Source organism: Orcinus orca, chromosome 2 (assembly GCF_937001465.1).
Source record: "Orcinus orca chromosome 2, mOrcOrc1.1, whole genome shotgun sequence".
Taxonomy (NCBI): Eukaryota; Metazoa; Chordata; class Mammalia; order Artiodactyla; family Delphinidae; genus Orcinus; species Orcinus orca.
The window spans coordinates 55918787-55930884 of NC_064560.1; the positions used below are offsets into that span (position 1 = coordinate 55918787).

The 12098-nt window shown below is 48.1% G+C and overlaps 1 protein-coding gene across 4 annotated transcripts in view; it reads left to right on the plus strand.

Moving 5' to 3' along the window:
• ENTREP2 (endosomal transmembrane epsin interactor 2) overlaps positions 1-12098 on the plus strand; it is a 363383-nt gene that overhangs the window by 328124 nt on the left and 23161 nt on the right. For all 4 annotated transcript variants that reach the window (XM_004278359.3, XM_049705698.1, XM_049705696.1 and 1 more), the window contains one exon: positions 3330-3437. In XM_004278359.3, coding sequence (XP_004278407.1) covers positions 3330-3437 — 108 coding nt within the window. The remainder of the gene's footprint in view (positions 1-3329; positions 3438-12098) is intronic.

Here is a 12098-nt window from a genome sequence, read left to right on the forward strand (position 1 = left end):
CAGTGAATATGCTCCGTGAGACATAAAGCAGTGTTTGCCTCGTGACGCTTATTCAAACAAAAGGTTATGATTTGTGTTTATTTTTTGTTAGTAGTTTTACTTGGTTGCAAATGAGACTATATTCAAAATTAATGTTACTTTCAGAAGGGCATTCACTTCAACGGTCAGCACCAACTATGTCCCAGGTTCTGCAAAAGGTCTCTCTATCATTTGTGAAAACAGGTTGCGTTATCTCTTTCCCAACATCAAACATCTTCAGAAGTATCCCATTGCCTACAAAATAAAATCCAAACACCGTAGCTTCTTCCCAACCCCATCTGTGCCTGCCGTTTCCCACAATTGAGCTCCCATCCTACTCCGTCTTTAGCAACTTCATAGAGGACACTTGAGGTGGCCCTAAGAATGTTACAGAGGATACTTAGATGAGCCTAAGAGCCACCAAGAGCTTCTGGTCAAGACAGAGTTACAGGGACTGGATTTAAACGCCCACCTGAAACAAGAACAGCAACAAAAACCTGACAAAATACGAAGACATTGAACATCAGACAGTGAAGGACAGTGATCCTTGAAATATGGTCAGCCGATGAGGGGAGAGTCTCCAGGGGACAGTGCAGGATGGGGAACTCAGGGGGATCCCTGCAGACTCCCTGAGTTGAGCTGACAGAGCTGAGGGTCTTAGGGAGACCGAGGACAGGATACTGGAGGGGAGAGAACCCTGGGATCTTCAGAGGGGCCCCCTGGAGTATTCAGTTGAATGCTGATTAGCCGACGCACATGAAGAAACTATTTGAATCTGAGAAAAGGATTAGAGGTTACAGTGTCCAGTACTCAGATTTGGGAGTAGCAGCTCTTCCCACATTTGTTCAGGGTTCTCAGAACACTCTGACCTCAGGAGTGGAGAATAATTAGCCCTAAGCTGAGACTTGCTTCAGTTCCACCTAACAAATCTCCAAAACATGACTCTGTTCTCTGTATTCACATTTGCATGGTAGGTTAACTTTGTCCTCTGTAATATTATCATAATCACACCCTTTCTGGCTATCTTATAGGCAGTCTTGAGAACAAATGAGCAGGTTCTGAGGAAGGGGGTTGGGCAAAGACTTCTGTAGTCACAGCAGCCTACAGAAGATTGGGGAACTTTCTTAAAGGATGCTGTTGATTAGAACACATGGGTTCAAGTATCCATGAGCAAGACCTGTGCATGCTCCCAGACTAGACCATCATTTGAAACATTCACAGTGCATGTACAATTCATGTTAACGAGGAAATACAATGAGTATGTCCCACCTCGTCTTGAGGATTTGTCAACCGCTTGATTAGAAAATTGAAACTAACCTCATTAATACCATGGTCTTTCTGGTGAAAGATCCATTTTTCCTAATAATTTTTGGAGTATTTACAGTATTTTCTGCATTTATTGTGTGAGTAGCATATGAGTATGTATATTGAAGGACATATAATTATTCTAAATGTTTGGTCATTTTTGTGAATCGTGGTTATTTTTTTTTCTGTTCCTGGCATGGATTTGACAGTAAATTATCTAAAGAAGAATGAATTGTATTTGGATAGTTAAAATGCTATGAGTGAACCCTCTGAGAGCATAAGACAAAGATATCTCATCTCGGCGTCTTATTCATCTTATTCTTATTCATGATACTTGAAATTCTAGCTAGTGCTAATAGGCAAGAAAAGGAAATGAAAGGCATACAAATTGGAAAGGAAGAAATTAAGCATGGAAGAAAATCCCGAGGTCACAGGATACTAGATAAATACAAATATTGATACAAACTACATTTCTGTATTCTAGCAATGAATATGTAGAGATCAAAATGAAAAACGTAAAAATAAACCTTAATCTAAACCTCACACCTTATTCAAAAATTAACTCAAAATGAATCACAGATTTAAATGTAAAACGTAAAACTATAAAAGCTTTTAGAAAAAAAAAGAGAAAATCACCACGATCTAGGGCTAGATAAAGATAAGTTGCAGACTGGGAGAAAATATTTGCAAACCACATATCTGACAACGGACTAGAATCTAGAATGCACAAAGAGCTCTCAACACTCAGTTAAAAAAGAAAAAAAGGCAAACAGTCCAGCTAGAAAATGGGAAAAGTTATGAGCAGAGACTTTACCAACGAGGATAAGCAGATAGCACATGAGCACTTGAAAAGATCATTAGCTGTGAGGGAAATGAAAATTAAAACCACAATGCTATATCATTACACACCTATCAGAATCGCTAAAACAAAATAGTGATATCAAATTCTGGCACGGGGGCAGAGAAGCTGGATCGTTCATACATTGCTGGTAGGAATGTAAAATGTTTCAGCTGCTCTGGAAAACAATTAGGAAGTTTCTTATGAAACTAAACATTCAGTTACCATATGACCCAGCAATTGTACTTTTGGACATTTATCCCAGCGAAATAAAAACTCATGTTCACCCACAGACCTGTGCACAAATGCTCCTGGGCTTTATTTGTAATAGCCCCAGACTGAAAACAACCCAGTTATTTATCAGCTGGAGAATGAACAAACATGGAACTCAGCAATAAAAAGGGATGAACGATTGATACATGCAGCAACTTGGATGAATCTTGAGGGAATTATGCTGAGTGAAAATAGCCAGTTCTGAAGAGTTACATGCTTTATGATTCCAGTTGTAAACCAGTCTTGAAATGACAAAATTATAAAAATGGAGACCAGACTAGTGGTTGACAGGGGTCTGGAAAGGGAGATTGAGTGGGGAACAGGGAGAGAGAGGTGAGTGTGTCTATAAAAGGGCAACACGGGCAGGGAGGGTGGATCCTTGTGGTGATGGAAACGTTCTCTGTCTTGACTGTATCATTGTCAATCATGGTTATGATATCATGCTATAGTTTTATAAGATGCTACCATGGGGGAAACTGAGGGAAGGGTGTCCAGGATCTCTCTATGATTTCTTACAACTGCAAGTGAATCTACAGTTATCTCAAGAAAAGAAGTTTAAAAAACTTGGAATTCTTATCAAAATTTTCAGTTACACTTTATAATTGACAAAGATTGCCCACCTACTCAAATGTTGGCAATTTGAAGATTTTCTTAGACAGTGACTACCTAATAATTATCAAAATTGTAAACTACATCACTTAGTATCTAAGAGTAATTTGACCAACCATGTAGAAACCAAGAATAAACAAATGTGTCTATAAAAGGCCAGTTTTGATGATGAAAAAAGAAACCCACAATTGAACATCCTCATCCTGGACCTTGACGGCAATGCCGAGGAGCCTGCCGTCTGCGTTGCCAAGGTGACGCTGACGTCCTCCCGCATCTTTTCCCACAGGAACTGCTCTTCAGCGTGTGTGCCCTCAACGTCCTGTCCACCATCGTGTGTGCGCTGGCCACAGCCATGTGCTGCATGCAGATGGTCTCCGCTGACGTCCTGCAGATGGTGAGTGGTCCCCCTTCCTCCCCAGCACACTCAAAATGGCAGACTCCAGCCCCTCCTCCCCAGCCAGTTTGAGACCAATGTATATGGACACCGCTGGCTTCCATCCAGAAGCCCCAAGGACAATAAGCCCCGACAGCGCGTGGGGTTTGGAGATCCTTGGAGGTCACTCCATTCTGCCCTCTGGAAGACAAAACTCACACATTTGTTGCCACTGATGTATTTATTTGAGGTGTTGTTGGAGCTCCTTGTTGACAGGGTCCAGCTACCATCACATGCCTCTAGATAGCCCCTGGTTTGTGTCCCTGAGTAATTTTAGCAACAGTCCTGTAGCCTGAGATGTCCTCTAGGCCCAGCACCTCCAGAGCAAGGCTCTATTCAGAATTCACTTTTAATAAAGGAAGATTCAGGGCTTCCCTGGTGGCGCAGTGGTTGAGAGTCCGCCTGCCGATGCGGGGGACACGGGTTCGTGCCCCGGTCCGGGAAGATCCCACATGCCGCGGAGCGGCTGGGCCCGTGAGCCATGGCCGCTGAGCCTGCGTGTCCAGAGCCTGTGCTCTGCAATGGGAGACGCCACAACAGTGAGAGGCCTGCGTACTGCAAAAATAAAAAAAAAACAAAGGAAGATTGTTTAGAAGATGAGTTCTTCTCAAACTGAAAAACTGGTCCTCTGTGCTTTGCAGATTTGCTAATTAACCCTGAGCTCAAAATCCAGCGACAGGTCACTGGCCAGCCATCATTAGAACCTCTGGCCAGGGTCTTAGAGAAGAGGAAGTGCTGGTCCCCATGGGAGTGATGAGGCCAAGAGCAGAGGTCACACACTTATTAATACATGCTCAATAAATAATGACGGCTCTTCGTTATTTGTGTGAGTGGAACACAGCCCACTGCTCACTACGTTACCACTAAAGTCAGCAAATAAAGGGAAAGTGATGGGAAGACATTGCTGTTCATGCTAAGGGTAGGAACCCTGCCCTCCCTCTTCCCCGTGGCCCCTCCAAGACCTGCCCTGCCTCCCCTCCCCAATGTTTTAAGCATCTCATGAAAAAGAAAGGCAAGTTTTTCTTATAGGAGCCTGTTTGATTTGTTGTTTCTCACCCACCCCGTGGCAGTGCATCAGTGCCTCAAGGGGCAGGGCCAGAGAGCATCATTACCCAGGCGTTAAAAATTCATTGGCTCTAATCGTGTGCAGCCTCGTTCTCCCTGTGTACATCCACACAGCTGTCACAACCGGGCCGACCTTTCCGAGAGGCGGCAGTCTTCTGAAAGATACCTAATTAAGCGGTTCTTCAGCAGCGATGAACCTCAGGCCTTGCTCGCTGAGGCCTCATGCTGGCGATTCTCTCCAGCGTGTCGTGTAATGGAAGGTTAAGTACTGTGGGGCTCCTGTCGCCTCAGCAGATTTTACTCTCGATCTGGAAATATCACACCAATTTGGCCAAACTAACAGAACCACGGGGCTGGAAATGCTGAAGGTTTGTCATTCCCTAGGTTTTCAGAATTAAAATGCAAATTACCAACTAAGTAAGAAGAAAGCGTATCGTAGCTAAGATAGTGTATGTGGTGAAACGTAATGTGCAGGTCATTGTCAGTCCTCTGTGTAGAAAGTGAGCGGCCTGGCATCCTGGGTCTGAGGTCAGCTACATCTGGGTCGGGGTCCCACGGCTTTTACCTACGAACCTCCCTGAACCTCATTTTTCTCACTCAGGAGGGGCCCTGTTTAAATATCTGGTGAGAACTCAGATGTGATCTATTTTGATTCTTAAATACGTGGAGGGAATACGTCCCGGTTTGTGATCGGGACATCGCAGCTGTGACCGTAAAGGCAGTGGTCCTCGATGTACTTTGTCAACCAGATGTAACGTATGGCTGCAGTTACAGCAGCTGCCATTAGAACCCCTGGCTGTTTCATGGCTAAGTATCATACTCGGTGAATAAGTTTACTTCAGACCCTTGGCTTGGAAATAGAAATCTATGAGTTTGCTGCTGGTGTGTTTTCTTCTCCTTTTGTGACCACGGACTGTGCAACAGACCAAGCTTTACTCTCCTCAGAAGGCCGGTTACCCCACTGACCTGCAGAGCCACCGGGGAGCCCATGACTGTGGCGCCCGTGGGAGCAGCACCTGACCTTGGGCACATCACCACCCATTTGTCCCAGTTTCCTCTGCTCTAAGTAAGACTGTTTACATCCTACTGTCCTCAGACGGCCACTGAGAGGATGACTTAGATAATGTGTCAATGGGCTTTGAAAAAGCATGGCGGCCACATGGAGGTTGGCTGTTACCACATGGGTCAGGGGCTGGGCCAGCCTACCCACACGTGCTGTGTCCTTGGAGAAGTGGGACAGCCCAAGGGGGTCATGGTTACGCCCTGACGGATGGGACTGGGAGCTACGTTATCCCTGAGGATGGCTCAGAAGCTCTTTTTAATTTTTTTACAAGTCTTTTTCTCCCCCAGCTTTATTGAGATATAGTTGACTTTAGTTTTCTTACTTCATATTGTTAAACTCTTTAATTAAAGAAGTAACATAGGGGGCTTCCCTGGTGGTGCAGTGGTTGAGAGTCCGCCTGCAGATGCAGGGGACACGGGTTCGTGCCCCGGTCTGGGAGGATCCCACATGCCGCGGAGCGGCAAGTCCCATGAGCCATGGCCGCTGAGCCTGCGCGTCCAGAGCCTGTGCTCTACAACGGGAGAGGCCGCAACAGTGAGAGGCCCGCATGCCGCAAGAAAAAAAAAAAAATAAGTAACATAGGATCATTGAAACAAATAAAATATAGAGGTATATAAAGAAAAAGTTGATCATCTCCCCTCCCCCACTGCATTCTCCTGAGAACAATTTGCAGTGAATCTTCCCTTTGTTTCTTGATTTCTTAGGACTTATAGAAACATATGAACATAGTCTATCTTCCTTTTTTCCTCCCTCCCTCCTTTTCTCTATCTTTCTCTCCTTCCTTCCCTTTCTTCCTTCATTTATTCCTTCTCTTTTTGCCAAAATGGGATCACACCACGTATGTTACTCTACAACTTAATCTTATAACCTGAAACAATCATGGCCATCCAGCTAAGTCAACAGAAAGAGAGATGTTTGAATATCTGCAGTGGTCCATGAGATGGAAGTCACGGCAGTTATTTGGCCATTTCTCTATCTGAGTTGCTGCTTGTTTTTGATTTGGGTTCTGTTCCTGCCTCTGCAAATGGTTCTCCTTGTACATACAGTTATAACTCTCTTTTTTTTTTTTTTTTTTTTTTTTGCGGTACGCGGGCCTCTCACTGTTGTGGCCTCTCCCGTTGCGGAGCCCAGGCTCCGGACGCGCAGGCTCAGCGGCCATGGCTCACGGACCCAGCCTCTCCACGGCATGTGGGATCTTCCCAGACCGGGGCACGAACCCGCGTCCCCTGCATTGGCAGGCGGACTCTCAACCACTGCGCCACCAGGGCAGCCCCAGTATAACTCTCTTGACCAACCTGTGCTGACGTGACTGGCCAGCCAGCTGCGGTTCTCCATCCCACCTGGGAGATGCGCTTCCTGCTGCCCACAGCACACCCCCACTCCCCGCAGCCTCTGCGGTTCACCCATGGGCCATTTATGCTCCCAGCAGTTGGGTCATCAGCTTTCCAAGGGACAGTTGTATCTATCCCCAGACCAGTTTAGGCCAGTGGTATGTGGACTCTAAGTGCGGGTCCTAGTACCGCGTGAGGCAGTGAAATATGAGTGCAAAAAGAGTTATGTCTATTACAACAAAATTGAGTGCTCTGGACAGAGTCAGTGAAAGAGGGCCACTAAATATATTGCCATCAGTGTGGGTCAGACAACTCTAAGGGGCTGGGAGAAAACCTGAAAAAAATCGAAGGGGTGTCTGCATACACATTGCTTCCCAAGTACCTTGAAGTTCAGGCTCTGCTGTAAAAACACAGAACTGGAAAGTCAGAGAATGTCTTACGGGTGTAGTTTATGCAGGAAGAACCACGGGGCACCCATCAGCAGACTGTGACTCATAGCAAAGGCCTTAGCCCACGTGGAAGGAACCCATAATTTTATTCTTATTTTTGTGGACCAGCATTTTGGGATGATTAAGAGTTTGGGGAGAATTCATGTAATGAATGCATATCTACGTGAGATGCAAATTGTTATGTCTATTGTCAGACTCTATCAAGCTGAATTCCTCTAATGTGTTTGGAAATAGTGGCAAAAGACCATCTGATGATAAAATTCAGTTTATTGATACAGTTTAGTGGAGAAAGCATTTACCTCCAAAGTGTCTATAATCTCGTATCTTTAGTTTTATTTCCTAAGTGTAATCTCAGTTTTCCATGAAACTATTTTCCTCCCCACTTACTTCCTTGCCAACCACCTAGCCTCGGGGATGTGGTCTGCTATTACCTGCATCTCCATTTCGCACACACTTGTTAACTTCATCTTTTATTACAGTCATCTATGTTTTCCACTCATCCTACACCTTGTAAAGCAGAGCTGCTTCAGAAGCTGCAGGCAGGGTACCGTGGCCGTCACAGACACGCTACTGTGGGCTTGCCCACGGAGCTCGGAATGGCTGCTGGCCGGACAGGGAGGGATGTAGTGCCCCCTGGGAACCCGCAGATCACTCAAGTTCACCTGTAGCTTCCCCTCTCCAGTTCTCCCCACTGAGGCCGGCCCTCCTCTGACCCACAGTGACCTTCCTTGAGGTCTGGGTTCAGCAGGAAGGTCTCTGAGTCATAGGTGCTACTTAACCCTCTCAGATCAGGACCAGTAATGGGTGTCTGCTTGACCTAAAAAGCCAGCCACAGCAGACAGTCATAAAAATGATACATACCATGAACGTTTTATTTTGGCTTTAAACATGCAAATGAGCATTTGTCCCCCAGTCTTGGTTTGGGGCCATGATCTTCTCTTTGATTATGGGTCTCTTTGGTGTATCAGGTTGTGTTTACTGCATCAAGTTCATGGAACTCGCAGCCTCCATGATTTCCAAATTTAGTTCCTTTGGATTGGATATTTTACGATTCTCCTCCACCCTGTTGTGACTGCCTGGCCGGGACCTACCTTAGCAGCAATTCCTGCTTAGCTATCGAGTCTTTCCAAAGCCTTCAACTCGGTTTTCACGGAACAAGCAAGTTTTCCCATCTGCATTCATAATTTCATTGCAAATTACAGTAGTAACTAAAACTGGTCTGAACCTGTTTGAGGAGGCAGCCGTGCTCCTCCAAGGGTGGCAGGACCAGAGAGCAGCAGGGTGACCGGGACGGGCATCACTCCAGGGTCCGGAGCACAGGGGGAGAGCTCCAGCTCACCAGCAAGAGGTTCATTCAGAAAACTTTTACTGTGGCAATAATCCTGCTCTTTCTCCCAAGGATAGCACGTGCCTAAGATGGGTCCTACCTCCCGGAACAAACCCCTGAGGATGGGCTTCTCCCCAGCAGGGTCTAAAATGCAGACTCCTCTTTTATGGATGACGAGGGTTGGGCGATGATGCCCATGCCAGGTGTGTGAACACCTCAACCAGGTACCAACCTCACTTCGCTCACCAGGCACAGGTGTACCTTTGTCACCACACGGACCAACCAGGGCTCTTACAGGTGGCCCAGGGCAAGCACAACCCCCTGGGAAAGAAGGGATGCTTCAGGGCGCGTTTCCTCCCCAGCGCACCCAGATGCAGGCTTGGCTCTGCGCCTGGCCGTCGCCCTGCAGATGAGGGGCTGAGGAGGGTGCGGGTGGGCAGCAAGCATTTCTGTGGGTCCTGAAGGATGACCAGGAGGTTGCTGGGTGAGAGGAGGCGGGATCTGGGGAGAGAGAACAGCCTGAGTTTGGTACTTGGGGTTGGTTCCAATGGCAGATGGAGGAATTTGGGGCATCAGCGGGTTAGTGGGTAAAGAAGCTGGAAACTAGGTGGGATTCAGGGAGCAGAGGTCTCGTAAAAGAGTTTTTAAAGGGAGTGACCTCATCACATTGGATTAAACGTAGCTTTTTAAAAAATTATTATTTAATTAATTTATTTATTTGCTTGGTTGTGCTGGGTCTTAGTTGCGGCTCGTGGGCTCCTTAGTTGTGGCATGCGAACTCTTAGTTGCGGCATGCATGTGGGATCTAGTTCCCTGAGCAGGGATCAAACCCGGGCCCCCTGCACTGGGAACATGGAATCTTAACCACTGCGCCACCAGGGAAGCCCCTAAACAAAGTTTTTTAAAGCAGCACAGGAGGAAGAAGACCAAGGCAGAGAGATGATTTAGATGCTTCCGCAAGGAGGAGATAACCTGGGCGCTGCCGGGAGGTGGCAGTGAGGAGGCGGGTGTTCACCTATGGAGTGGATGCTTATAGAGCACCTGCTGGACCCTCGGCACCAGACCCCATGATGGACCCCATGGCCGGGGCCCAGGAGAGAAAAGGAGCTCGACATAGCTCATGCGGGGAGCTCGTGAGCCGGGGGTGAAAGGCAGAGGAGCAAGGAGGGCCTGGAGGTTACACAGAGACAACAGCAGAAGCTCTGCCACCCTTAGAGCTGGAGGACATAGGGGCAGGAGCAGTGACAGGAACCCTCCTCCCTACCGCCTCTTCACCAGGTTCCCCCTCGCGTCCCCGTTGGCAGAACCTAACAGGACGCCAGCTGCAAGGGAGCCTGGGACCGTAGGGTGCAGACCTTCAACACCCCTGTCTCAGAGCAGAGTCCAGAGCTGGTGACCCTGGGCTCCCATACAGACGCTGCCTCGTCAGACAGATATTGAGGGGTGTCAAGGGAGATGTCGGTGTGACTCGCGGGCCTCCGGCTGTGGAAGCCAAGGAGCTGGGATAAATGCTGCTGAGTCTGACACGCTTCCACGAACATAGGCCAATGCCCCCCCCCGGAAAGGCCATTGGAGTTTAGGGCAGAAACGGAGACGGTCGTTTAGACTTTAAAAAGCCTCCCTTGTGCGACTGCATTGACTCATTTAAACCTGCTAATAGGATTGCCTGGACCTCCTCACCTCTCGCGTTCCTGGTGGGATTGGATCTTCCACAGAAAAGCGCTTTGGCTGTTGCATTTCACACTTGAGTATGTTATTGATTTTTCTAATTTCTGATAAGGCTAATTCAAAATCTTCCCCCGTGAGACCTCCAGGACCTTTGGCTTCATGCTGGCTGCTCAGCTTCCTGCAGTAGCCGCAGGGCGAGCCGCTTTCCAAAGTCAAGGCTGGCAGACACGTCCACCCCGCCCTTGGCCATGAATGCGCCCCTATCTCAGACGGCTAAACATACAAACCGTGGGTCACACCAGCTGGAGGGGCAAGGACCGTGCTCTGTGTGTGGAGGAGGCAGGTGTCACACGTTTAGACGTGTGCAGTCTGATGTGTCACACATTTAGACATGCCCCCCCACCCCCAGTTCTTTCTGCATTAGTCTAGAGCATGCTGATTTCATAGCACTGGACGGTATTCAGAATCGCGACCTCACCCGTACTTGTCCAGAAATGTTCCACCACCGCACCCGCTGCTGCCACGAGGCACTTCGTACCACACAGCTTCAGTAGAGCTGCTGCCCAGCTCCAGCACCCTTGCTGGCTCCCCAGTGCCCCCAGAATTAGGAAGTAACTTCTAGAGCCTTACCGAAATTTGCTCTCCGTAAACACATCTTCCACTAGCTCACCTGTTCTTCTTGAGCTCGGAGCCCCTTCTGTGAGCCCACTCATCGAAATCCTCTTCCTCTTTCAGGCCCATTCAAATATCATCTTTTACATTAACGCTTTGTGGATCTCTGCAGGTTCCTGCAGAGCTTGGAGAGTTCACTGTTTCCTCGTGGAACTGTCCTTGCTTGGCCATGGACAGTTGACTCTGGGTCCTGCTCTCACCCACCCCTTGCCGCCCCCCATGCAGTGGGAGGCCCCAGAGCATAGTGTTCAGTAGCCTGGGGTCTGTCCACAGCTGGAGGCACTCTTGGGGAGGTGTCCCCTGGACCTGGAGCCGTGCCTCGGCTACCTCCACGCCACAGGTCATCTCTGGAGAGCAGTGGCCCATGGAAGGAGCAGCAGGTATTGGGTGGTGCCTCCCAAGAACAAAAATGGAAAATGAGGCAGAGACAGCTTCATTTTAAGTGATGTGACCTCACATTGCTCAAGCGGCCTCTCTGTTTTGAGGTTGCCCCCCAGAATGTTCTAGAGCTCATGAAGGATTCTTTTCCCTCAGAGCAGTGTTTTTCCAAAGTGTGTGAATTCCCTAGAACTGCCAAATAGTGATGGATACTGTGTGTCCAAAGGGGCCCATCACAAAATATTTGAGGAATGTTCCATGAATGGGCTAAACAATTTAACGGATTTTTTTGGTGCAGGCCTTCTCAGGGCCTTGAACACACTCATAATGCGCATGACAGGGCCCCAAGGAGGGAGTACCAAAGTGGCTTTGCCCAAGTTTATTTCACTGTAGGGGTTGGGGAGGGCGTGGGAGGGACATCCTGAGAGTCTGGTGTTTTCTCAGGAACTCACTCCAGGAAGTGCTGTCTTCAGCCCTGGGCGGCAGGCACCCCTCTGACCACAAGCTCTTCATCAGAGGAGACAGGTTTAGTGGCAGGAACAGAACCTAACTTCCCGGACTGTGCTTTGCCTCAGAAGACAGGCATCTGCGTAGCAGCGTGGGAACCGAACGTGCTGAGGCTCCGGAGCAGGGGGTGTGATCCTCCCGGAGCTGCCGTTTTAAATGTGT